The sequence below is a fragment of the Muntiacus reevesi genome, chromosome 7 (assembly GCF_963930625.1).
Source record: "Muntiacus reevesi chromosome 7, mMunRee1.1, whole genome shotgun sequence".
Classification (NCBI taxonomy): Eukaryota; Metazoa; Chordata; class Mammalia; order Artiodactyla; family Cervidae; genus Muntiacus; species Muntiacus reevesi.
The window spans coordinates 25,813,560-25,838,339 of NC_089255.1; the positions used below are offsets into that span (position 1 = coordinate 25,813,560).

General features: G+C 46.3%; 1 protein-coding gene across 2 annotated transcripts; it reads left to right on the forward strand.

Moving 5' to 3' along the window:
- The first annotated feature begins 12,049 nt into the window (after positions 1-12,049).
- On the forward strand, positions 12,050-21,344 carry KLHL33 (kelch like family member 33). 2 transcript variants are annotated; one of them, XM_065941320.1, is made up of 5 exons: positions 12,050-12,100; positions 12,375-13,151; positions 17,539-18,463; positions 18,582-18,749; positions 18,844-21,344. In XM_065941320.1, exons 2-5 carry the CDS (start codon positions 12,395-12,397, stop codon positions 19,394-19,396), a joined length of 2,403 nt encoding a protein of 800 aa, XP_065797392.1. In that variant the 5' UTR covers positions 12,050-12,100; positions 12,375-12,394; the 3' UTR covers positions 19,397-21,344. The 2 variants fall into 2 exon arrangements, with proteins under 2 accessions (XP_065797392.1, XP_065797391.1); XM_065941319.1 differs by having other exon boundaries at positions 12,068-12,136.
- The last annotated feature ends 3,436 nt before the right edge of the window (positions 21,345-24,780 follow it).

The window sequence follows — 24,780 nt, forward strand, 5'->3', positions numbered from 1 at the left end:
TTGCAAGTAACTAATCTCTTTTTCTTCTCTTGCTTTTGTCACACTCAACTCTTCACTGACTTTATGCCTACACCCATGCAGCTGAAAGGGCTAGGGAAAAGCAGCCAAGTTGACTTTAAATTCATTACCATGAAACTTCAGTGGGTCCTTTATGCTGGAAGTAGTATTTGCTAGTCTTTTCACTTGCCCTCCTTTTTTTGGGGAGGGGGACTCTGCGTTGCTTGTGGCATCAAAGTTGGGAATTCATCACTTACCACTTTTCTGATCCCTGTTTTATTCCTTCTGACCCCTCAGATCTCCAACATCCCCTTCATTCTCACTTTTTGGTAGAAAACAGAGACAGTGAAAAGGTTCACAAGCTCCTACCATTACACTTATCATAACTTCCAGCATTTATACCCATATACTGTGCTTTCTTTCCTGTTACTGTATCTTTTTTTTCCCCTCTTATTATTTTTGTTGTTTATATTTTTCTCTACTGTCACTGCCTACCAGTGGTTCTCAGCTGGGACTGAGTTTGCTCCCAGAGGGCATTCGGTTGTCCCAACCGAGAGGTGGTGCTACTGGGTAGAGGCCAAGGATGCTGCAGTATAGCTTACAGTACACAGAACAGCTCCCCACAACAGAATTACCGGGTTAAATGTCGTTAGTGTCAAGGTTGAAAAGTGTTGCTCTAAACAAACTGCCCAGGCTCCCCTCCAAATCCTTGGACAGCTGGTTCCATGCTTTTTCAAGGACATCGCTCATCTCCTTTCCTGTAGGGTCAGCATTTTCATTTTTCTCATGGAGCATCCTATCAGCATGCAGATATGCTGTCATTTTTCTCATCTTAACAGAGACCCAAGTCTCTTGACCCCATTTCCCCTTCCAATTGCTTCCAGTTTTCCTGTTCAATTATTTAAAAACGTAGTTATTTTTTAAATTCAAGTATAGTTGACTTACAGTATTATGTTTCAGAGGTATAACATAGTGATTCAGTATTTTTATAGATTATACTCCACTTAAAGTTACTGTAAAACACTATATTCCCTGTGGTGTACTAATATATCTTTATGATTTATTCATTCTGCTCTCTTTTAGAGCAGAACATCTTAAGAGAGCCATCTGCCCTTCCTCTCTACCAGTTTCCTATGAAGTTGACTGCACCCAACTGTTACCATGATCACAAGGACGTGCGTGAACCAAGATCTAATGGCATCTTCTGCTTCATCTTACGCAGGCTGGCAGCAGGATTTGGCACACCCTCTTAGAAAGATTGTCTTTACTTGGCTTTAGGACATAATCTCTGGTTTGCCTCAGTTGCGTTTGCTGGTTTCTCCTAATCTCCATAGCTCTTGAGAGTTCAGCCCTTGGACTGTTTCCTATTTACATACATACTTTTGAGTGATGTCATCCAGTCTTACACATTAAAGCCATTTCATTGTGGTGGGCTCCCCATTTTTTAGCTCCAATCTGGACTTACATCCCAAATATGTAGTTGCCCTCAGCATTTCTACTTGGATGCTTAATAGGCATCTCAAATTTAACATATACAAAATTGAACTTGTCCCAGCTTACTGCTGCAGTCTTTGCTATTTCAGTCAATGACAACTCCATCCTTATAGTTGTTCATGTCAAAGTATTGGTATTACCTTTGATACCTCTTTCATCTCCTCCAGTTCATCAGATCACATTGACTTTACCTTCACAATATATTCAGAATCCACTGCTGGACTTCACTGCTGCCATCCTAGCCCAAGCCAGAATTACCTATCTCCAAGATGATCTCAGGAGCTGGTCTGTGTGTGTCCACCATTTCCCTCTTACAGTCAGTTCTCAACAGCAGTCATTCAGAGTGAATAGTGTTAATGTGGAAGGCAGATTATGTCACTCTTCTCAAAGTCCTCCATGTTTTCCCACCTCAGAATAAAATGCAGAGTCCTTTCAAGGCTTGTGAGAACCTCCCTGACCTGCCACACCCTTCCCCCCATTAGTGCTTTGACCTTATTACCTGCCACTTACCTTGTCATTCACTCTGCTCTGGTCACATCTGTCTCTTCTTCCTTAAACACGGCAGGTCTGCCACCCCTAAGGTCTTGTTGCCCCCTCTGCCTGGGAGGCTCTTCCCAGAGGTCTTGGCTCAGCTTAGTTTAGTAAGGTCTTCCTGACAACCCTACTTAAAATTGTACTCCTCTTGCGCTTTCTAGTCCACTCTCCTGTTTTATTATGTTCTTTGTCCTCTTGGAATATAAACTCCCTGAGAGGAGGAGTATCTTATTTTACTCATTAACACGTCATCTCACAGTACTTAAAATAGGGTCTGGCACATAAGTGAACATTGAATTAGTATTTGCTGGGTGGCTCAGAGGTTAAAGCGTCTGCCTGCAATGAGGGAGACCCGAGTTTGATCCCTGGGTTGGGAAGATCCCCTGGAGAAGGAAATGGCAACCCACTCCAGTACTCTTGCCCAGAGAATCCTACGGACAGAGGAGCCTGGCAGGCTACAGTCCATGGGGTCACAAAGAGTCGGACACAATTGAGTGACTTCACTTTCACTTTCACAGCTCCATGGTGGGCTTCTCAGGTGGTGCTAGTGGTAAAGAACCTGCCTGCCAATGCAGGAGACGTAAGAGACACAGGTTCAATCATGGCAGTCCACTCCTCATTCTTGCCTGGAGAATCTCATGGACAGAGGAGCCTGGCGGGCTACAGTCCATGGGGTTACAAAGAGTCGGACATGACTGAGCGACTTAGCATGCACTCACGCGTAGCTCAGTGGTCGAGCATTTGATTGCAATTAGTATTTGCTGAATAAATGAATAAATCTGTGGGAAAGTAAACCAAAGAAATAAAGGACTATAAAACATGACCTGGGCAAAAAGATTTTAAAAATTGAGATCACATGGGCTTGGGACAGTTTCTGACTACTTATTAAGTAGGAAATGATGATAAATATTCTTTTGTTTTTTACAAAGGATAGACATAAATGGGTTGAAATGCGTTTAGGGGTAGAGATCTAAAGTGGAAACTTTGAGATGGAAGATAGAAGATAAATTCTTGTCTGTATTTGAGAACAGGAATGATCTGTTTCTCTAGGCTCAGGGAGTTTTGAAGTATGTTATTACACATTAGTCTCAGGTATTTATTTGTAAATTTTTATTAATATCATGAGGTAGAATGGATTTTGAAGAAGAGCTATCTTTGGCACTGTAGCTGCAGTTCATGTTGTTCAGTGGAGTGGGGGCGGGGGGTTCTCTCCTTAGGAAACTTTAAAGTGAAAGTGAGGTCGCTCAGTTGTGTCCGACTCTTTGCAACCCTATGGACTGTAGCCTACCAGGCTTCTCCATCCATGGGATTTTCCAGGCAAGAATATTGATGTGGGTTGCCAATTTCCTTCTCCAGGGGATCTTCCCGACCCAGGGATCAAACTCGGGTCTCCCACATTGTAGGCAGATGCTTTACCGTCTGAGCAACCAGGAAACCTTGGGCTGTTGTAAAACCCCTGTATGGGCATCCCCTGGTGGTCCAGTGGTTAAGAATCTATCTGCCAATGCAGGGACATGGGATCAATCCCTAGTCTGGGAAGATCCCACATGCCATGGGGCAACTTAGGCCCATGTTCCACAGCTACTGAAGCTCACATGCTCTAGAGCTCATGAGAAGCCACTCTTGGTAACAAGAGAAGCCACTGCAAGGAGAAGGCTGTGAACTGCAACTAGAGAGTAGCTCCCACTTGCAGCAACTAGAGAAAGCTAGTGTGTAGCAATGAAGACCCAGCACAGCCAAAAATAACAAAACCCTTGTATGTCTAAAGCTTTGAGCTACACAAGAGTAGTGGAAGTTTGTGGAGCCAGGAGATTAAAATGGTTCCTTGAGTCCTAAATCATGGGCTCCTCCCAGCTGTCTCGCTTCCTGAGCCTCTTACTGACAGTAAAGTTTAAGTGTGTCTTGCTGATTTTCACAGATGAGGGCAATAGGAACATTGGGCCCCTGGACAGCATCTCCAGCCAGCTCAGGTCTAGGGTCTCGGGGCAGGCTGATGGGATCACGGGTAGGCTTCTGTTATGGAAGCTTTTGTGAGAAAGAGAACCTGTTGCTCAGCTTCTCTACCCGTGAACTAGTCTAACCCCTGAGATCTGTGCCTCTGTACCTTGGCATCTTCCCAGACTCATGACTGTGAGGGCAGCCACAGGACTTCATGAAGGCATATGTGCCGCTCTGACTGCATGGTTAGGAAAAGTGAGCAGGACCAGGGTAAGCAGCATTGTCAGTCTGTAATGGGGCACTTTAATGGGGCAGTTCCTGTATACCCACCTGCTTTGGGTTTGTCCACAGGTCCTGCTCACAGGTATAGCCTGAAGGAACACGAGTGTTGAGACAGGTAGATGTCAGGTCCCGCTTTGGTGTGGCTTCTGCACTCTGTAGAAGGCCACCAAGTCTTCAAAGGCCTTTTGGCAACAGAGAAAGGAAATCCCAGATTCAACAGGGAACAGAGTGTGTCCCCTGAAATTTCTGTCCTTGGGAATTTAGGTATAAAGGGCTTCTTTAGTCTTCAGTTTTTGCTGTTTTGTTGGCATTTCTTCCAAACTGGTAGCCATAAGCCTGTTCAGATGTATTTAGCTGGAGACTCTAGCCACTCTCCCCATGGCCAGTACCCACCATCACAGAAATTCCTCTTCCGTCAGATTTTGGCTTCTCCTCCCTGAATCCACTTAAGTCATTACTGATTTTTGGGCATCTGCTCTATGCTGGGCAATGGGTTAGGTAAGATTTATCTCTCTAAACTTCCCCTCTGGTTCACTCACCTGGTTGTAATCAGAGAGCCCACAGAGGCAAGACTGTGACTCTCAATATCTGCCCCGAAACACCAGCCATACTGGCAGTCTGACATTAGGCAGCACCCACTCTGTACACCCATGTCGGTCCTATTTCCTAAAACATCTCAGGGACTTCCCTGGTGGTTCAGTGGCTAAGATTCCATGTTCCCACTTTAGGGGGCATGAGTTCAACCCTTGGTCAGGGAACTATATCCCACATGCTGTAACTAAAAAAATCTCAGATACCACAACTAAGACCTGGTGTAGACAAAGGAAAAAAAAAAAAAACGACCCAACATCTCAAATCATGCAGGAAGCTGGAAATGAGATTTATTTATTTATTTTTTTTCTGCATCTGTAACTTTATTGTTTTCAATTCCACACAGATGTGAGAACATAAGATAGTTGTCTTTCTCTGCCCGACTTATTACACTTAGCATAATAATGCCTTCAAGGTTCACCTGTTGTCTGCTCAGTCACTCAGTCGTGTCTGACTCTTTACGACCCAGTGGACTGTAGCCCACCAGGCCCCTCTGTCCGTGGGATTCTCCAGGCAAGGATACTGGAGTGGGTTGCCATTTCCTTCACCATGGAAATGAGATTTAGGACACACATTCCTTCATGGGGAGAGAACCCCAACCCAAAGCAGTAGGACTGTCGGGGTACCACCAGTGTCAAAGAGAGGAATGGAAGTGTGTGTGCATGGAGTTGGGGGAGGACCAAATTCAGTAATCAAAGAACACCATACAATTCATCAATGAAATGAAGGATGGAGAGAACTGGTGAAGAAGGGGATAGGGGCCTTCAGTTCAGTTCAGTTTAGTCACTCAATCGAGTCCGACTCTTTGCGATCCCATGGACTGCAGCATGCCAGGACTCCCTGTCCATCACCAAATCCTGGAGCTTGCTCAAACTCATGTCCATCAAGTTGGTGATGCCATCCAACCATCTCATCCTCTGTCGTCCCCTTCTCCCACCTTCAATCTTTCCCAGCATCAGGGTCTTCTCCAATGAGTTAGTTCTTCGCATCAGGTGGCCAAAGTATTAGAGTTTCAGCTTCAACATCAGTCCTTCCAAGGAACACTCAGGATTGATCTCCTTTAGGATGGACTGCTTGGATTTCCTTGCAGTCCAAGGGACTCTCAAGAGTCTTCTCAAACACCACAGTTCAAAAGCATCAATTCTTCAGCACTCAGATTTCCTTACAGTCCAACTCTGACATCCATTCATGACTACTGGAAAGACCATAGCTTTAACTACATGGACCTTTGTTGGCAAAGTATGTCTCTGCTTTTTAATATGCTCTTTAGGTTGGTCATAGTTTTTCTTCCAAGGAGTAAACATCTTTTAATTTCATGTTGCAGTAACCATCTGCAGTGATTCTGGAGTCCCCAGAAATAAAGTCTGTCACTGTTTCCATTGTTTCCCCATCTATTTGCCATGAAGTGATGGGACTAGATGCCATGGTCTTAGTTTTCTGAATGTTGAGTTTTAAACCAACTCTTTCACTCTCTGCTTTCACTTTCATCAAGAGGCTCTTTAGTTCTAAAGAAGAACTATGGCTTTCTGCCATAAGGGTGGTGTCATCTGCATATCCGAGGTTATTGATATTTCTCCCGGCAATCTTGATTCCAGCTTGTGCTTCATCCGGCCCAGCATTTCTCATGATGTACTCTGCGTATAAGTTAAATAAGCAGGGTGACAATATACAGCCTTGAAGTACTCCTTTCCTGATTTGGAACCAGTTTTGTTGCATGTCCAGTTCTAACTGTTGCTTCCTGACCTGCATACAGATTTCTCAGAAGTCAGATCAGGTGGTCTGGTATTCTCATCTCTTTAAGAATTTTCCACAGTTTGTTGTAATCCACACCGTCAAAGGCTTTCGCATAGTCAATAGTAGATGTTTTTCTGGAACTCTCTTGCTTTTTCAATGATTCAATGAATGTTGGCAATTTGATCTCTGGTTTCTCTGCCTTTTCTAAATCCAGCTTGAACATCTAAGAGTTCACAGTTCACGTACTGGTGAAGCCTGGCTTGGAGGATTTTGAGCATTACTTTACTAGGGTGTGAGATGAGCACAATCATGTGGTAGTTCGAACATTCTTTGGCATTGCCTTTCTTTGGGATTGGAATGAAAACTGACCTTTTCCAGTCCTGTGGCCACTGCTGAGTTTTCCAAATTTGCTGACATATTAAGCTCAGCACTTTCACAGCATCATCTTTTAGGATTTGAAATACCTCAACTGGAATTCCATCACCGCCACTTGCTTTGTTCGTAGTGATGCTTCCTAAGGCCCACTTGACTTTGCATTCCAGGATATCTGGCTCTAGGTGAGTGATCGATCACACTCTCGTGGTTATCTGGGTCATGATGATTTTTTGTACAGTTCTTCTATGTATTCTTGCCACCTTTTCTTAATATCTTCTGCTTCTGTTAGGTACATACCACTTCTGTCCTTTTATTATACCCATCTTTGCATGGAATGACCCCTTGGTAACTCTACTTTTCTTGAAGAGATCTCTAGTCTTTCCCATTCTGTTGTTTTCCTCTGTTTATTTGCATTGGTCACTGAGGAAGACTTTCTTATCTCTCCTTGCTATTCTTTGGAACTCTGCATTCATATAGGTGTATCTTTCCTTTTCTCCTTTGCCTTTAGCTTCTCTTCTTTTCTCAGCTATTTATAAGGCCTCTTCACACAACCATTTTGTCTTTTTGCATTTCTTTTTCTTGGGGATGATCTTGATCACTGCCTCCTGTACAATGTCACGAACCTCTGTCCATAGTTCTTCAGGCACTCTGTCTATCAGATCTAATTCCTTGAATCTATTTGTTACTTCCACTGTATAATCATAAGGGATTTGATTTAGGTCATACCTGAATGGTCTAGTGGTTTTCCCTGCTTTCTTCTATTTAAATCTAAATTTGGCAATAAGGAGTTCATGATCTGAGCCAGCTGATCCGAATCAGCTCCCAGTCTTGTTTTTGCTGACTGTGCAGAGCTTTTCCATCTTTGGCTGAAAAGAATATAATCAGTCTGATTTTGGGATTGACCATCTGGAGATGTCCATGTGTAGAGTCTTCTCTTGTGTTGTTGGAAGAGGGTGTTTGCTATGGCCAGTGCGTTCTCTTTCTCATTTTTTTTTTTTTCATTTATTTTTATTAGTTGGAGAAACATTCAGTGTGTTTTACTTTCTCATTTTTTTTTCATTTATTTTTATTAGTTAGAGGAACATTCAGTGTGTTTTACTTTCTCATTTTTTTTCATTTATTTTTATTAGTTGGAGGAACATTCAGTGTGTTTTACTTTCTCATTTTTTTTCATTTATTTTTATTAATTGGAGGAACATTCAGTGTGTTTTACTTTCTCATTTTTTTTCATTTATTTTTATTAGTTGGACCAGTGCGTTCTCTTGGCAAAACTCTTTTAGCCTTTGACCGGCTTTGTTTTGTACTCCAAGGCCAAATCTGCCTGTTACTACAGGTATCTCTTGACTTGCTACTTTTGCATTCCAGTCCTCTGTAATGAAAAGGACATCTTTTTTGGTGTTAGTTCTAGAAGGTCTTGTAGGTCCTCACAGAACCATTAGACTTCAGCTTCTTCAGCATTACGGGTCGGGGCATAAACTTGCATTACTGTGATATTGATAGTTTGCCTTGGAAATGAACAGAGATCATTCTGTTGTTTTTGAGATTGCATCCAAGTACTGGGGGCCTACCAGCATACAAACTACTTTTAATATAATTGATGAATGCCTCTTGCTCATTTCATCACCTTCATCACCTTCAGAGAAGCAGAAACCAGGGTTCTAGCTCATTGTACACTGAAGGCAGAAGCGGAGGACCTTACCAATTGTGACAGAGATGCTTAGGTAGGAAAGTGTGGTCCATGAGATGGCAGGGACAGTTCGTGTGGGGATACCTGTAGTATGGTCATAGGAACAAAAGTTTACCCATTAGTGGAGAGAAGAGGGGCAATAGAGTATGCTCCAGGCCTGGACATCCTTCTCACCTTGAGATCCCTAGAGGTTTTGGTCCCCTGGTGAGTACCCCAGTGGCTGAGAAGAAGATGGAAAACACACCAAGGACACTGCCCTCTGGACCACACTCACCATTGTGTAACCATGTTTTCCAAGAAAATGCTTCCTATGTAAAGGAATAAAGAGAAGAGATGAGGTTTTGAGGAGCTCCTCCTGGCTTCCTTCATTCAGCCCAAAGTATTACCCTTCTACTCAGTTTCGTGTTGGTGACTTAAATTAGGCTGGGAAGCATAAGGGAATTTTGGCCCAGGGACTTAACAAGGACTCTGAATGGTCTGATGGACAACTTATGAATGACATAGAGAATCAGAAGTCAAGGGGTCTTTTCTGAGGGTACACATTTCTCAGTCAATTTCCCACTGTCTTACCTTGACATCCAAAGAAGCCAGTGACTTGTTGACTGGGGTTTGTGGGGAGAAGTGTCCCCAGCAGCTAGTTTAATAAAGGAGAGGAAGATGAGGAAGAAGATAGTCTGGACCTGGAACTCGACAGGTGACATCCCCCATGCCCCACTCCCCCAAGGAGAGAGAGAAAGAGAGACAGAGAAAGGGAGGCGATAGAAGGAATAACTTTTCCTCCTCCCTCTCTGTGTCTCATCTTCACTGTTCTCTCCAATCCTCTTGTTCCCTTTCCTGCCAGCCTCTTTCCATAACGGATTGTGGCTAAATGGTTGTCCTTTTCCTTCTTGACTCAAACTGCAAAGCATCCCTTCCCATTCTAGAGGTGAATCTCAAGATTGTAAATATCTGGGAGCAAGAAACAGGGCATCTCTCACCTGGTAATCATGTCTAGTGCTCATCCCAACAGATCCTCAGAAGGTGTTTTCTTTACTTTCCCCTTCAAGAACTGGCATGTGGAGTCTCTCCTAGCAGAACTGGCTAGTTTCAGGTTTGTGTCCCTGGAAATCAATTCTGTCAACTACTCACAAACACACATCTCCCCACATTCAGTCCATTCCTGATCTGTCTAGCTCTCATTGCCATCCCCTTAGTCTTTTCACCCCCAACTCAACTCCCCTTCACCTGCCTTGGACTCCACTCCATGCCTGCCAGTGCAACACCCAGAAGGATAGTCACAGTCACCAGGCCCACCACCCAAAACTCATTTACAGGGTTCATGTTTAGTAGCTGTGCTCCATGCTCCTGGAAGGGCAGAATACAGAGGCTGGGGGGTCACAGAGACTTTATTGGCTGATTTGATGCCTCCATCTAATTCTTAAAATGAAGTGCCCAGGGCACTGTGATGACCTGGGTGGGATAAGGAGTGGGTAGGAGGGAGTCTCCAAAGGGAGGGAATATATATATATATATACTGATTCACATCATTGTATGGCAGAAATTGACACAACATTGTAAAGCAATTATTCCCCAATTAAAAAAAAATTGACTTGCCCAGGCTGGAGCCACAGAAGTACAAGCTGGATGGTGAGTGGACTTGAGAAAAGGGCACACGGAGGAAGGGGATTGGCTTTATCCAGAACAGGTCCAGAAGGGTCTTCGTGTAGCCTACTGTATGCACAGCCATGGCTACTGCATTGGAGAAAGCAGACGATTCTATGGAACTGCCAAACCTAGGACCCAAGCTGTGCAAGACAGGGAAGTAGGTGCCACTGGAGAGGAGGGGAGAGTCCGTCAGCCTCAGCAGCTCTCGACAGGACTGGGGGCCCTAAGAGATCATGGAGTCCCAAGAGACTTAGCCCTGGTGGAGGTGACTGAAATACACAGGCTGGTGATACTAGTGGCTGAAGCTGAGAGCAGTATTATAACGAACCATCTGAGCCCTGGAGTGGGATAGGACTGGGGCTCCTTTAATTCACTCAGGCCGCGTCCTGAAGCCCTTCCTCCTGTCCCACAGAGTGATGAGCCCATACCTGTGCCTGAGCAGTGAGTCAAGGCAGCAGCAGGTAGAGGATAATGCCCTGGATGTCCAGCATGCAATAGACCTGGGGAAGCAGGGTAGGGAGGGAGGAGTCAAGGTCACCGCCAGCCCTCTCACCCTCAGAGGTACCCTTGAGACTCTCCTCTGGAGCAAAACCCTCTTTTCATGCTTTCATCCCCAACCTTGGAGAATCCTGAGCACCAATCTGTTACCATGACTTCCATGGTCCAGCTAACACACACTGGGACTTGCCAGGTCTGGTCCCCGAATTCTCCAGATGATCTTAGAAGCATGGTTCCACATGGGGCTCCTGAGCAGAGGTGGAAAAAATGTCCCTTGACTGAGATGTCAAGATCCCTCCCCAGCCAGCACGTCAGCAATAAGACCTGGAGGTGCTATGGAGGGAGGTCAGTCCCAAGGAGTTTAATGGAGGATGGATGATTGCCCAGAAGAGCGGATTTCATCCAACCTTTCCGGATTCGCTGTGTGCTATGGGTCTCACCATGGCAGAGCTGAGCAGAGCTTCCTGAAACATGTGACTGTGGTGGGGCTGTCCCAGGACCATAGGGTTGGCAGACAACTCAGGGTCCAGTGTCCTTGTCCTTGTTGGCAAGCGAGGGAAGAGGCTGACCTGGGGTTTGTCTCTGCTGGGTAGCACTTCCTCCTCTTCCTGGTAGGGGCTCAAGGTGTTGGCCACCTTGTCTTGTGAAGGGGAGGCCATAAGAGGATCCATGCGGAGGTTGGTCACTATCACCCATTCTGCAGCCCAGAACAACCAGAGGTTGCCTCTCTATTGACCCATCTGGTGGACAGCAGCCCCTGGGTTGGGTTTGGCTCTCTTACCACTGACTCCACCTCAGGACAAGGAAACCCCTCATTAAGGGTAGGTCACAGTTGGTAGCCCTGACCCATACCCCTTCACCTCCCCCACCCCTCTGCCCTTCTTGAACCAGATGGATTATATTTGAGATTCACCCCAGTACTGTTCACTCCAGGGTCTCAGCTTTAGCATGCACAGAAAAATCAACAAAGTCCAGGACTAACCCCCAAACCCCCACTCTCTCCCAACTTTCCCCCGTATCAGTCCAGACTTTTTTCATCTGCCTCTCCAGCCCAGCCCAGTGGACACTGGACTGGCTCACTCCACCACATCCCCTTATCCTCCTTGGCTTCCGAGTTTGCTTTGCTCAGCACCAGGACGTGACCTCCAAGTGCAAGAGGGGAGGAGGTAATCTCGGGTCAGGCCCAGGGGATTGGGTGTTGGAGTTTGGGCACCAGGAGACCGGCCCCTGGCCTGCCAGCAATGGCTATAATTAGCTGGGTGCCACCACTAACAGGGAGAGGGTTGCATTCCCTCTGTCACTCTGTCAGAAGTAGAGCAGGCCCAAGTGAGAGGATAAGTGGGACGCTGGTGTCTTAGGAGGGTGAATACTGGGATGGGGGCGAGATGGGCGGGGTACAGTTTTAGGCACTGGATCTTTACTCATTGTTCTGGCCTTTGTGGCCCCCAGTGCACTTCATAGTTGCCTGGTGTAGCCTAGATGCTGGAGCCCTGGGATGGGGGAGACGGTTGAAGTAGGAAATGAGGCTGGAGGCAGGGCTTCCTCTGGCCCCTGGGGTCCAGCTCTTACCCTCTCTTCTCTTTCCTCTTCCTACCTGTAGCGATCCAGCGAACTTGGGCCATGAGCCTCTCGGACTCCACAGGTCATTCCTCGGCGGCAGAGCAAGTCTCTCTTCTGGTCCAGAAGGACGACCTTGACCTCCCTTTGCCCACCCGGAGAACCCCCTCCTGGCCTCCGTCTCCGGATGAGGATCCTGGTTTGCCCCCCTTTCCTCTGGAAGAGCCTGGTCCCAGGTCCATGACCCCAGGGAGCCTTCCTTCTCCAGCCCTGTCCCTGGAGGAAGAAAATGAGGAGGAAGATGAGGAGGATGGAGAAGACTCCGCGGAGCCCGAGGGGCTGTGCAGCGAGGAGCATCCCAGCCAGTTTTTCGCGGAGGCACAGAGGTTGCGGGAGCAGAGGTTGCTGCTGGACGAAGAGGTGTCAGTCGGGGGAAGAGCATATGGGGTGCATCGGGTGATCCTGGCCGCAGTTAGCAGCCTCTTCAGAAGCAGGCTGCTGGGCGGCAGAGGTCCGCAACCCCCCCTCAGCCTGGACGTAACCCCGGCGGCCTGGGAGGCCGTGCTGACCTTTGCTTACGAGGGGGTGTTGGGACCCGCCCCACGGGAGGATGTGCTGGTCGCCGCGGAAGCCCTGGGAGCCCCCCGGGTAAAGGCTGCGGCCCAGTGGGGACGCCAGGGGGCTGGAAGTGGACGGGAAGATGAAAAGCAGCCCAGTCAGGCAGAGGAACTGAGAGAAAATCTGCGCAGCATTGAGCTTCTGTACCAAGAAGGAATCGGGTGCGACCTGGAGCTGGAGGCAGGCGGCTGCCGGCTGCGGGGTGAGGGCCTGGGCGGGGCGGGGGCGGGCATTGCATTGAGGCAGGTGCATATGCCACCTGGAATGGTGTGTGCAAGCAGTAGCTGATTCGATCCCTAGCATAGTGCTTTTGATCCCTGCTGAAATCAGAATTTCCCAGGGGGTGGCCTTTGGCGCCTCTCCTGACCCACTGAGAATGGGGCATGCGCAGTTGAGTTGTTTTTCCTAGGCGCACTGACTGATTTATGCAGTGGCTTTTCCTATGCCCAGAAACAAGAAACTTCCAGTCAGCTGGCAGGCGCTAAGGTATAGTCCATGCCAGTAGAACAAGCAGAAGGTGATTGACTCAAACAGAGATTAACCAAAGGCTCTTCTTGGCATCTTCTATTTAAGACATAGGAAAAGCTAGAGGAACATGGTGGAAAAATTTATTGTGTGTCCTTTTGCCTAACTGAGCTTGACACCATGGCAGACAAGGGCCCTACAGCTTATGAGCAAGGTCTGGTACTGTTTCCCCAGAATCTATGGCTGCCAGGTTGTGGCATTTTGAAGTTAATTCTGCTCATCACTAGGAAAGCTAAAGTGAAAGTCGCTCAATTGTGTTTGCGGAATTCTCCAGGCGAGAATACTGGAGTGGGTAGCCTTTCCCTTCTCTAGGGGATCTTCCCATCTCAGGGATCGAACCCAGGTCTCCCACATTGCAGGCAGATTCTTTACAAGGGAAGCCCCAAGGAAAGCTAAAGAGGATTGAATAAGTTGAGAATTATTCAGATTCTACTAACATTTAGTGAGGTACTGGGTACCAGAAATTTTTTTTTTTACACATGGCATCTCTTTTAATCTCAGGTATTTCTAGCTGCAGATAAAGAATATTAAACTCAGATATGTTAACTGGTGAAAATCAGGATATAAGCCCGCATCCATTAGCCCAGTCTGCTCTCACTAGTCCATACATTGCTTCTTTTTTTTTCTTTTTTTAAAAAATTAGTTGGAGGCTAATTACTTCACAATATTTCAGTGGGTTTTGTCATACATTGACATGAATCAGCCATAGAGTTACACGTATTCCCCATTCCGATCCCCCCTCCCACCTCCCTCTCCACCCGACTCCTCAGGGTCCTCCCAGCCCACCAGGCCCGAGCACTTGTCTCATGCATCCCACCTGGGCTGGTGATCTGTTTCACCATAGATAATATACATGCTGTTCTTTTGAAACATCCCACCCTCACCTTCTCCCACAGAGTTCAAAAGTCTGTTCTGTACTTCTGTGTCTCTTTTTCTGTTTTGCATAGAGGGTTATCGTTACCATCTTTCTAAATTCCATATATATGTGTTAGTATGCTGTAATGTTCTTTATCTTTCTGGCTTACTTCACTCTGTATAATGGGCTCCAGTTTCATCCATCTCATTAGAACTGATTCAAATGAATTCTTTTTAACGGCTGAGTAATATTCCATGGTGTATATATACCATAGCTTCCTTATCCATTCGTCTGCTGATGGGCATCTAGGTTGCTTCATACATTGCTTCTTATGCAGCCAAACCAAAGGCACATAGCACCTGGAAAATGGAGCCAGAGTGTAGACATATAAAAGTTTAAAATTAAAAGGGATTAGTTTAGATATTATCTAGTTCAGTGCTTACACCTACTGATAAGAAAATCAGACTTTAAGACATGTCCAAAGTCACATAGCTACTACTCATTAGAAAAATGACTGGGACCCAAAGTGCTTCTGGGATTCCCAGAAAGAAAAGCATCCTATCTTAGTCAGCTTGCGTTGCTGTAACAAAAATACCATAGACTGGGTGTTTTAACAATGGAAGTTTATTTCTCTTGGTTCTGGAGACTGGATCAGGGTGCCAGCATGGTCAGGTTCTGGTTAGGGCCTCCTTTCCAGTTTATAGATGGCGATGGTCTCACTATATCTTCACATGGCAGAGAGGGACACAGAAAGATGGATTATCTCATGTCTCCTCTTATAAGAGCACTAATCCCATACATTTGTTTCTGGAAAAGAAAATGGCAACCCACTCTAGTATTCTTGTCTGGAGAATCCCATGGACAGAGGAGCCTGGCGGGCTATAGTCCATGAAGTTGCAAGAGTTGGACACAACTTAGCAACTAAACCACCATATTTGTTTCATCTCTTTATTTTTTGCTGAAGTTTAAAGTATTTCACTCATAAATACTTGGGTGTGTGTCTCTCTAAAAGAGGACATTTTCTCATATAACCACACTATCTAACAAAATTAATGTTAGTCACTTGGTCATGTCCATCTCTGCATATGCAACCACATGGACTGTTGCCCACCAGGCTCCTCTGTCCATGGAATTCTCCAGACAAGAATACTGGAGTGGGTTGCTATTCCCTTCTCCAGGGGATCTTTCCTGACCCAGTGATTGAACCCGGGTCTCCTCCATTGCAGGCAGACTCTTTACTGTCTGAGCCACCAGGGAAGCCCTTTTCTCAATACCACCTCCTCCACACTGAAATTTTCTCACTTGTCCAGAATAATGTCTGTTAGAACTGTTCTTCTCAATCCAGGAGCCAATCAAGGTTTACACTGAACTCAGATGTCTCTGAAGCTTCCTTTACTCTTGTCCAATCCTCTCCCCCTTTTTTTTTCTCCCTTTTTTTATGACTTGACTTATTGAAGAAACAAGATTAGTTTTCCCATAGAAAGCTCCAGTTTCTAGATTTGTATGCATTTTCATTCTGTGTTTTTATTTTAAACTTGGTCTTTTAGCCTCTCAATTTCCTATAAACTTGAATTTAATCTAAAGGTTTGATTAGATTTAAGTTAAATATTTTGATCAGAATACTTTATACTTGATGCCAACTGCCTCAGGTTGAGTTACATTAGGAAGCATATGTTGTTGTTGTTCAATAAGTTGTGTCTGACTCTTTGCCACCCCATGGACTGCTGCCTGCAAGGCTCCCCTGTCCTTCATTAACTCCTGGAGTTCAGATTCATTTCCGGTGATGCTATCTAACCATCTCATCCTCTACTGTCCCCTTCTCCTTTTGCCTTCAAGCATGTGAGTTCTAGTTATTTAACAACATTCTAGTTATTTAACAACATATTTGGCTGTGTTAGGTCTTCGCTGCTACACAAGGGCTTTCTAGTTGTGGCATGTAGGCTTGAAAGAACATGGGCTTAGTTACTCTGTGGTACATGGGATGTTAGTTTCCTGACCAGGGATCAAACCCATGTCCCCTGCACTAGAAGGTGGATTCTTAGCCACTGGACCACTAAGAAAATCCCCTAACAACATTTTAAATAATTTATTTATTTTTAGTTTTTAATAGGACATTTTCAGTGTCATGAGGGCCATGCACATAAGCAGGGAACTGATACACAAGTATGCTTAATGCAGACTGGCAGCAGTCACAATGCATGACACTGCCCAGACAGCTACTACATGGAGATAAAAAATAAATCACTCCCTTTCACTAAGACTCAGTTTCCTTATCTTAAAATGAGTGATTGAACTAGATGGTTTTGAAGGTCTCCAGTTTACAGTGTTGTGATTCCATAACTCTATTAAGGAGGTGGGTGTGCAAAGAAAAACTATAACACGTGGGAAGTATGAAGCACTAAATCTTGGGTAAGAGACGATGACAGTTAGATGAGGTTGAATCATAGCCATTCCTGAGTGTGGTACCATTTTCTAAGTAAAATCTGACTAACAGAATGGCTGATGTCAGTGGCTCTTCTAATTGTAGAGGAAAGAACTTTATTCTGTGCACAGTATGGAAAGACCTATATAAGTTGCACATTGGTCTTTGCAGTTTATTTTTTACCCCCTTTTAGCAAATGTTCTTTATAGCCTCTTCTCCATTTAATCAGTCAGGACCCTTTTTCTAATTGGCCTGCATCAAAAAAACTAAAGCAATGTTTTTCAAGGGGCTTCCCAGGTGGCTCAGTGGTAAAGAATCTGCCTGCCAATGCAGGAGACAAGGAAACACACAATTGAGCCCTGGGTGGGGAAGATCCCCTGGAGGAGGAAACGGCAACCCGATCCAGATTTCTTGCATGAAAAATCTCATAGACAGAGGAGCCTGGCAGACTATGGTCCATGGGATTGCAAAGAGTTGGACACGACAGAGCACATGCACACAATGTTTTTCAAAGTGTCTTCAGGTCACTAACATGAGAATCATGCAGGGTGCTTGAAAATGTTAAAACACAAATACCTAGGGTCTCCCTCTGGAGCTACTGGGTCAAAATCTCCGGGGGTGGGTCTGTGAAAATTTCATTTTAACAAGCACCTAGTGGTGTTCTGGTGCGCATATCCCAGTTTAGCCTGTGGTCTTGGGTGGTTGGCCCAAAGTTGGGGTTGTGAAATCGAGAGCACCAAGTGGTTTGCAGCACTCTGGATTCCCCTCTGCTTCTCCCTCTTGCAGTGCACCGAGCAGCCCTCGCCTGTGGCAGTGAGTTCTTTGGGGCCATGCTCCTGAGTGGGATGAGGGAATCCCAAGGCACAGAGGTGTCTCTGCACACCATCTCTGCCCAGGACCTGCGACTCCTCGTCTCTTTTGCCTACTCTGGGGCGGTGCGGGCAAAGTGGCCAGGACTACTGAGAGCTGCCCAGGCTGCTCTGCAGTACCAGAGCGCCTCCTGCCTGGCTCTGTGCCAGAAAGCCTTGGCACGAGGCCTCAGCCCTGCCCGTTGCCTGGCCCTGATCCCCATGGCAGAAGCCCCAGGGCTGGAGAGGCTCTGGAGCAAAGCCCGTCACTACCTCCTCAGCCACCTGCCCGCTGTGGCTTTGTGCTCCACTTTCCCTACTTTACCAGCAGCCTGCCTGGCTGAGCTCCTGGACAGTGATGAGCTACACTTGCAGGAGGAGTTCGAGGCCTTTGTGGCTGCACGGCGTTGGCTAGCTGCCAACCCCGACACCCAGGAGTCAGATGCCAAGGCCCTGCTTCGATGCGTCCGCTTTGGCCGTATGTCCACCAGGGAGCTGCGGAGGGTAAGGGCGGCCGGGCTGCCTCCACCCTTGAGCCCCGACTTGCTGCATCAGCTGATGGTGGAGGCTGAGGTTCCAGGACAAGAGAGACGGCGGGAGCCTGACCAGGCCCTGGTGGTGATTGGCGGGGACGGGCTCAGATCAGACATGGCCGCCAGACAGCCGTCCCGAGGAGTGTGGTGGGCCCGGGCCTTTCGCTGCGGCGTAGGACTGGTTCGAACTGTGGAGTGGGGGCGGCTGCCGGCCCTGCCTGCCCCCGGGCGCTTCCGGCACGGGGCTGCCAGCCTAGCAGGAAGTGCGCTCTACGTGTGTGGGGGACAGGATTTCTACAGCCACGCTAACACCCTGGCTTCGACTCTCAGGTACGGATGGGCTCCAGAGAGTGGCGGGTCCCCAGGTGGGCAGCTGAGGGAGTTTGAGGGCCAGCCAACAGCAGACGCCCAGGGTCACACTTCCCATCTCTTGTCCCACTGTCTCCAGGTGGGACCCCAGTCAGGAGGACTGGGAAGAGATGGCACCTTTGTGCCAGCCTCGGAGCCTTTTCCCGCTGGTGGCGCTGGATGGACTGCTTTATGCCCTGGGTGGACGAGACAGCGGTATTGCCCTCAGGTCTGTGGAGACTTATAATCCTGAGCTCAACGTCTGGAGGTGAGCAGGGAAGGGGGTGTTTCAGGCATCAGGGGTCATGGCAGAGGAAAGCTGAAGATGACTGATGCCTGACCACGTGCTCTGTTCTCCACAGGCCGGCACCTCCTCTTCCCGCGCCACGCTTTGCCCACGCAGCTGCTGTTTTGGAGGGCCAGCTCTACGTGAGCGGTGGCTGCAGCGAGACTGGCCAGTACCAGGCCTCGCTGCTGCACTACGACCCCAAACTTGAGAAGCCGGCGACACTTCTGAGCCCTATGGGGGTGCCTCGGGCTGGCCACGTCATGGCTGCTCTGGGTGGGCGGCTGTATGTAGCAGGTGGGCTAGGTCAGACTGGGGACCTGCTGAGCTTCGAGGCCTACGATCCAAGGACTGGTAGCTGGACTCACCTGACCCCCCTGCCCTCCCCCCATGTCGGGGCTGCAGGTGCCGTGCTGCAGGGGGAGTTGCTGGTGCTGGGGGGCTACAGCCACCGTACTTATGCCCCCTCCCACCTTATCCATGCCTATTGTCCTGGCCTGGGCCGATGGCTGTGCCTGGGAACTCTGCCGAGGCCTCGGGCTGAGATGCCTGCCTGCATCCTGACCCTGCCCGCTGTGCAGCACGTGGCTTTGGTTCCCACACGGCATCAAACTAAACCTGCTGGGTGAGAGGGAAGCAGTGGTGGATGGAGGGAGGAAGGGATAAGAGAGGATACAGAAGATGAATGCAGGGAGAAAGAGAAGGCTTTGTTCATCACAGCATTTCATTCTAGCGCAGTGCTTTACAACTTATAAATCGCTTTTGTAAAAAGGTGGTTCTGGAATTCCTAGGGAGAGTATGGAGGAAGGAGAGGCAGTTGAATATCTAGGTAAGGAGAAGAGACTCAGAGGCAACTCTACAAGGTTTAGGGACCCTGGCTCGATTCTTGGTGGGGAAAGTGCATCTAACTAGGAAGACAGTCATGAAGCATCAGTAGCAAAGGTGTAGGGGCCATGAGAGAACAGTCAGGAAAATTATGATTCTGACCAATGGATGAAGGAGAAAAATGAGGAAAGGTCACCTGTGAAAAGAGTTGAGGAGTATGTCAGGAGGATTGTAACTGCTGCTTCTTTTTAGTCTCCAATTCCTGGGACACCCAAACCCTCTTGATGATGTTCTTTCTCAGGTAGCTGGTAGACCCAGTCTAGCATGTCCTCAGCCACACACCGCAGGCTGCCTCTAAGAGCCTCTTGGATTTCAATCTGAGGACAAAGTTCTCTTCTGGACCTGGGATAGCACAGGGGCCCAAGATGCCAGGGCGACCAGGCAGGAAGGCTGCAGGTGGGGAAGATGAGGAGAAAGAGGGAGGCGTCCATGTGGAAAGGGAGGAAGGATTTGAGGGCATGGGGTGGAAGAAGTCAGGAGCTGACTGGCTTCTTTCCTCCCCTTTGGGATGAACTGAGGGATCAGGAGGGAAAACGGTACAGTTGTGGTGTGAGGTCCTAAGTTGTGAGAGGAAGCGGCAGAGAGGAGAGAGGCAGAGAAGACGCAGGAAAGTGGTTTCTTTCTCTGTTCCTTTCTTCCAGAGTTTTTTTAATCCATTTCCCTTTTTCCTGGCCAGGGAAAGCTGAGTCAAATGTTTCCTCTCTCTCTTCCTCCACCCTGCTTTTCCGTCCCCTTCCCCCTTCTCTTCTATCTTTTCTCCTTTCTCCCTCACAGTTAGAAATTATCTACTGTGTGCCTGGTACACTGTGAGGCACTAAGGACTGTAAGGTCATGGATTTTGACCGGACACAGACTTATGAGCAAATACAAGTTTTACAGTGGGCTTAGAGGTATGGACACTTGCCTCACAGCTCTCACAAGAGCCTTGCACCTCGCATGCCTCACAGTTGAAGGTATGAAAGCCCAGAGGACAGAGAGGGAACTCTGTTCAGGGAAGACTTGAGGGAAGGCATCATTTGATGGGTATAGACTGAACTGGATCTTGAAGGTTCCCTAGAAAGTCGCCAGTCTGAGAAGGAGGGAGGCATTCCAGTCAGAAGAAAGAAGCAGATGGGATGTATGGTGCCCTATGTCTCCACAGCAAAGGGGAAATCCGTATTCCAGGGGTTCTTCAGGGAATTCTGCTGCTCTTCCAGCCTACTCTCTTCCCTGAAAGCCTCCTGTAGACAGGGGCTCTCAGTTAACAATTGTGTGTTCCTTCCTCCACAACTCCCCTACATCTTTCCTGTCTGGTGTTTCCATTTCTGACCCCTGAGCAGCTTAGGGCAAAGGAGGGCCAGTTCTTTGTACAGGTCAATTTTATCTTACCACTGCTTATTAAGATTCTCACTCTGCTGTCAAGATGAGGGATCCTCCCTTGCTTCTTTCTTCATCCTGACATATTTTTGTTTGTTTTGAGATTTCATTACTTTGCTAAGGGTTTTTTCTATATCTCTGTTTAGGAACATAGTTGAAAATGAGGAGGGGTAAGTAGGATATATAAGAGAACAGAGAAGAAAGACTGAAGAGGACAGGGAAGAAGGAAATTGGAAGCACTGAGAAACTACAAGGATTGTCTTTAGGGTGAACTTCTGTGATTAAGTTCTTGGTGATTTGTATGCAAAGACAGACTTAAATAAAGGTTTCACCATGACTGAATCATTCTTGTCTGTGTTTTTCCATTTTAAAAAAGCATTCCATATCCCTTGTAATTTGGTTTTTGTCTCCACTGCACTACTTAAGCCATCCTCCCTCATGTCACTGTGACCTATTTCTCACCAAATTAAACATCCTAAGGCCATCCTCATTCTCTTTCATCTTTCTGCAGGAACTGGCTGGCTTGAAAACTGGCTTTTGCCCTAAAAATTTCTCCCTCCCTGTCTCCAGAGATGATGCACTCTCCTATTCTTATTTTTCCAATCCAAAGAGGCTGCAGAAAGTCAAATCATGGTGTCCAAGAGGGTATGGTGCCATCTGAGGTGGAGCCGACAGCCAAGAGTTCAAAAGTATGTAGATGGGGGGAGGTGGTTGCAGAAGGCTCTATCCTTGGGCTTTTAAAATTTTTAATTAATTTATTTTATTTCTGGCTGTGTTGGGTCTACGTTGCCTTGCGAAGGCTTTCTCTAGTTGGCGGTGTGCAGGCTTCTCATTGCAGTAACTTCTCTTATTGCGGAGTACAGGCTCTGGATGCATGGGCCTCAGTAGTTGCAGCACTTAGACTCAGTAGTTGTGATTCGGGGGCTAGTTGCTCCTCGACAGCTGAATCTTCCTGCACCAGGGATTGAACCCATGCCCTCTGCCTTGGCAGGCAGATTCTTATCTTCTGCACCACCAGGGAAGTCCGTTAGCCTTAAAACTGTGTTTGGAGAAATAATAGAGGAAGAGGTTTCTGATGTGAAGTGGGACCCTGGCCAATGGTCCACTCTTCAGTGAGAGGGCCCTGAATTAAGCCAGGTAAAAAAGTTGGGGCCTTGGGCAAGTGCACTGAGATTCAGGGCAATATTTTGCCCCCAGAAGGGAAGTGGAGTGAGAATCAGGAATTAGGACAGAAATCATTCTTATAGAGTGGGCAATCATGGCAATCCAGGAATTAGGCGACAGTTTGGTGATTCTTATTTTGGAAAATCAAATAATGAGCCACAGTGTTGTATATCTTCCCCTACTAGCTACCTCCACAGTCTTCCTTCAACCGCTTTTGTGGATGAGGGTGGAATTTGCACACTTGCTCTCGTATTTTCCAGGTTGACTCAGAAACTGGATAGGACTAGGAGGTGTGCAGTTTCAGTACTGGTAATCTATTAGACTATAAGAGTCTCCTATGCCTAATTCATGGACAGAGGAGCCTGGTGGGCTACAGTCCATGGGGTTGCAAAGAGTTGGACTCGATTGAGTGACTAACACACACACACATACACACACACACACCCCTAATTCTGGGTTGTCCATGCTCCTCTCTTACCTTGCTCCATGCTACTCTTCAGGAAGCTCACTTCCTCTCTACACAAGGCCTTAATGACTCACTTGGGTTCTAGTTGAATCTTTTTGTTTTTTAGCAGCCCTCATCTCCACTTGGATTTACCACTATCATCAGTTCAGACTCATCATGCTTTGTTGGTGCTATCATTTTTCCTTTTTCCTAGACACAAAGCTTTGTCATCACCTTGAGCTTGTTCTCCTCTTATCTTATTTTTCACTCGACTCATCATGGAATTCTGTACTACTGAAACAGAAACTTTACTGATTCCTTCTCCTAATATTTTCCCTGTCAAATATACTACATAGTTTATGTCCTGGACATCTGGAAATCTGATAGCAACTGAGAGAAGTTTAAAACTGAGAGAAGTTTAAAAAACAAATGAAAAATACATACAAAAGAGTAAAAATCACATAAAAATCCTACTTCAGGGAACTCCCTGGCAGTTCAGTGGTTAAGACTTGGCCCTTTCACTGCTGTGGGTCAGGGTTCAATCCCTGGTTGGGGAACTAACATCCCACAAGCCCTCCAGTGCGTCCAAAAAAAAAAATATATATATATCCTACTGCAAAACTAAGTGCCATTATTTATCTAGACTGATAATACAGGATATAGAAACAACAATGTCCAACTCCAAAGAGTGAAAAACTACATAGAAAGATTGTTCAGTAGAACATGGAATGAAGAGATTTTGGAGAGAGTGTAATTCAAACCCTTCTTTAACAGTGTAAGAAGCCAAGGCAGGTGGCACAGTCTGGATAATGAAGAGGAACGTTTTCAATGAGAGCAATCTCCAAGTGACATACTTATAACATTGGGACCCGGAGACTGGCTGGGACAAGCATCACAGGTTAGCTTTATATGCAGGACAGTCATAATTACTCTGTTAGGGCCACAGAATACATTCCAAATCTGAGCTAACTCTTGGGATCAAAGGATCGTAGGTGGAAAAGTGTGAATTTATCACAACTCCTGCTAATACAACTATTAAAAAATACATACATTACATATATATATGCATATATACACGCATGAATACATGTGTATGTCATTAGTGGTGAGATCATTGTCTTTTATAGTCTTTATTTCCTCTGAGAGATAGACATTTATAAATGATTCAAAATACAATCATCTGTATTTCTAATCAGAACAGTGAAAAAAGTACAGCTTGAGAGTGAACTGAATTAGAAGTAGTAACTTGAGCTCAAGCTCCAAATCAATTGCTGTTTTGGTAATCATGAGTAGATCCCTTAATCACTTTGAATGCCAGTATCTTAATCCATAAAACGGGGATAACACCTATATATGAACATCATAGGGTTATTATAGTCACGAGCCACAGAACTTGGAATAGTCCTAAGGACCTCTACACACATTTTGAAAAGAATTTAGCTAACAGTTTGTAAATTAAGTTTCCAGGCTACATCCTTTTAGATTAGTGAGCTAGATGATGCAAAAAAAAGGGGCCAGTGTGTTGCAGCACCCCTGAGACCATAAGTGCTATACAGAGGGTTACAGGTTTATTCTCAGCTAAAGCAGACTAACATTGCTCCTGAGATAGGGATATGTATTCCTCTGGACTCCAGCTGAGGGTAAGGCACTTAGGGGGCTAGAGGTCTTCTAGTTATATGTCAGTTTGATTCATCATCAGACAGGTAATCTGAGCCCCAATGCATTACATACTTTTCAAACAACTTAGTGATGAAAGTCAACTCTCATAACAGAGAAATAACTACTAGTTTAAGTGTTTGCTATGTGCCAGGCAGTGCGTTAAGTGCTTCACATGCATTATCTCACTTAAATGCCAATAAAACCCATAGAAAGTTGATGCTATAATTACCCTCATTTTACAGATAGGGAAACTGGAACTCAGAGGAATGAATTTATGCACCCAAGGTAATAGGGTTTATAAATGCTGAGCATTATTTAAACACAAGGAGAAGGACTTTTGAGACTGCTTTCTTTATCATACCACATCTGCAGTGTAGATTCACCTCCATGGATGAAACTCTTAACTTGGACTCTAAAAGTAGAAGTAATTAAAGGTTATCAATATCTTCTAGCAATCTATAATGGCAAAGAATCTGGCAAAATATCCTGGCAGTCCAGTGGTTA

Excerpts from the sequence above, each read along its gene's own strand:
- KLHL33 (XM_065941320.1), top strand. The coding sequence starts at position 12,395 with ATGAGCCTCTCGGACTCCACAGGTCATTCCTCGGCGGCAGAGCAAGTC. Across the intron at positions 13,152-17,538 it reads AGGCGGCTGCCGGCTGCGGG|TGCACCGAGCAGCCCTCGCC; the intron begins GTGAGGGCCTGG and ends TCCCTCTTGCAG. Across the intron at positions 18,464-18,581 it reads ACCCTGGCTTCGACTCTCAG|GTGGGACCCCAGTCAGGAGG; the intron begins GTACGGATGGGC and ends CACTGTCTCCAG.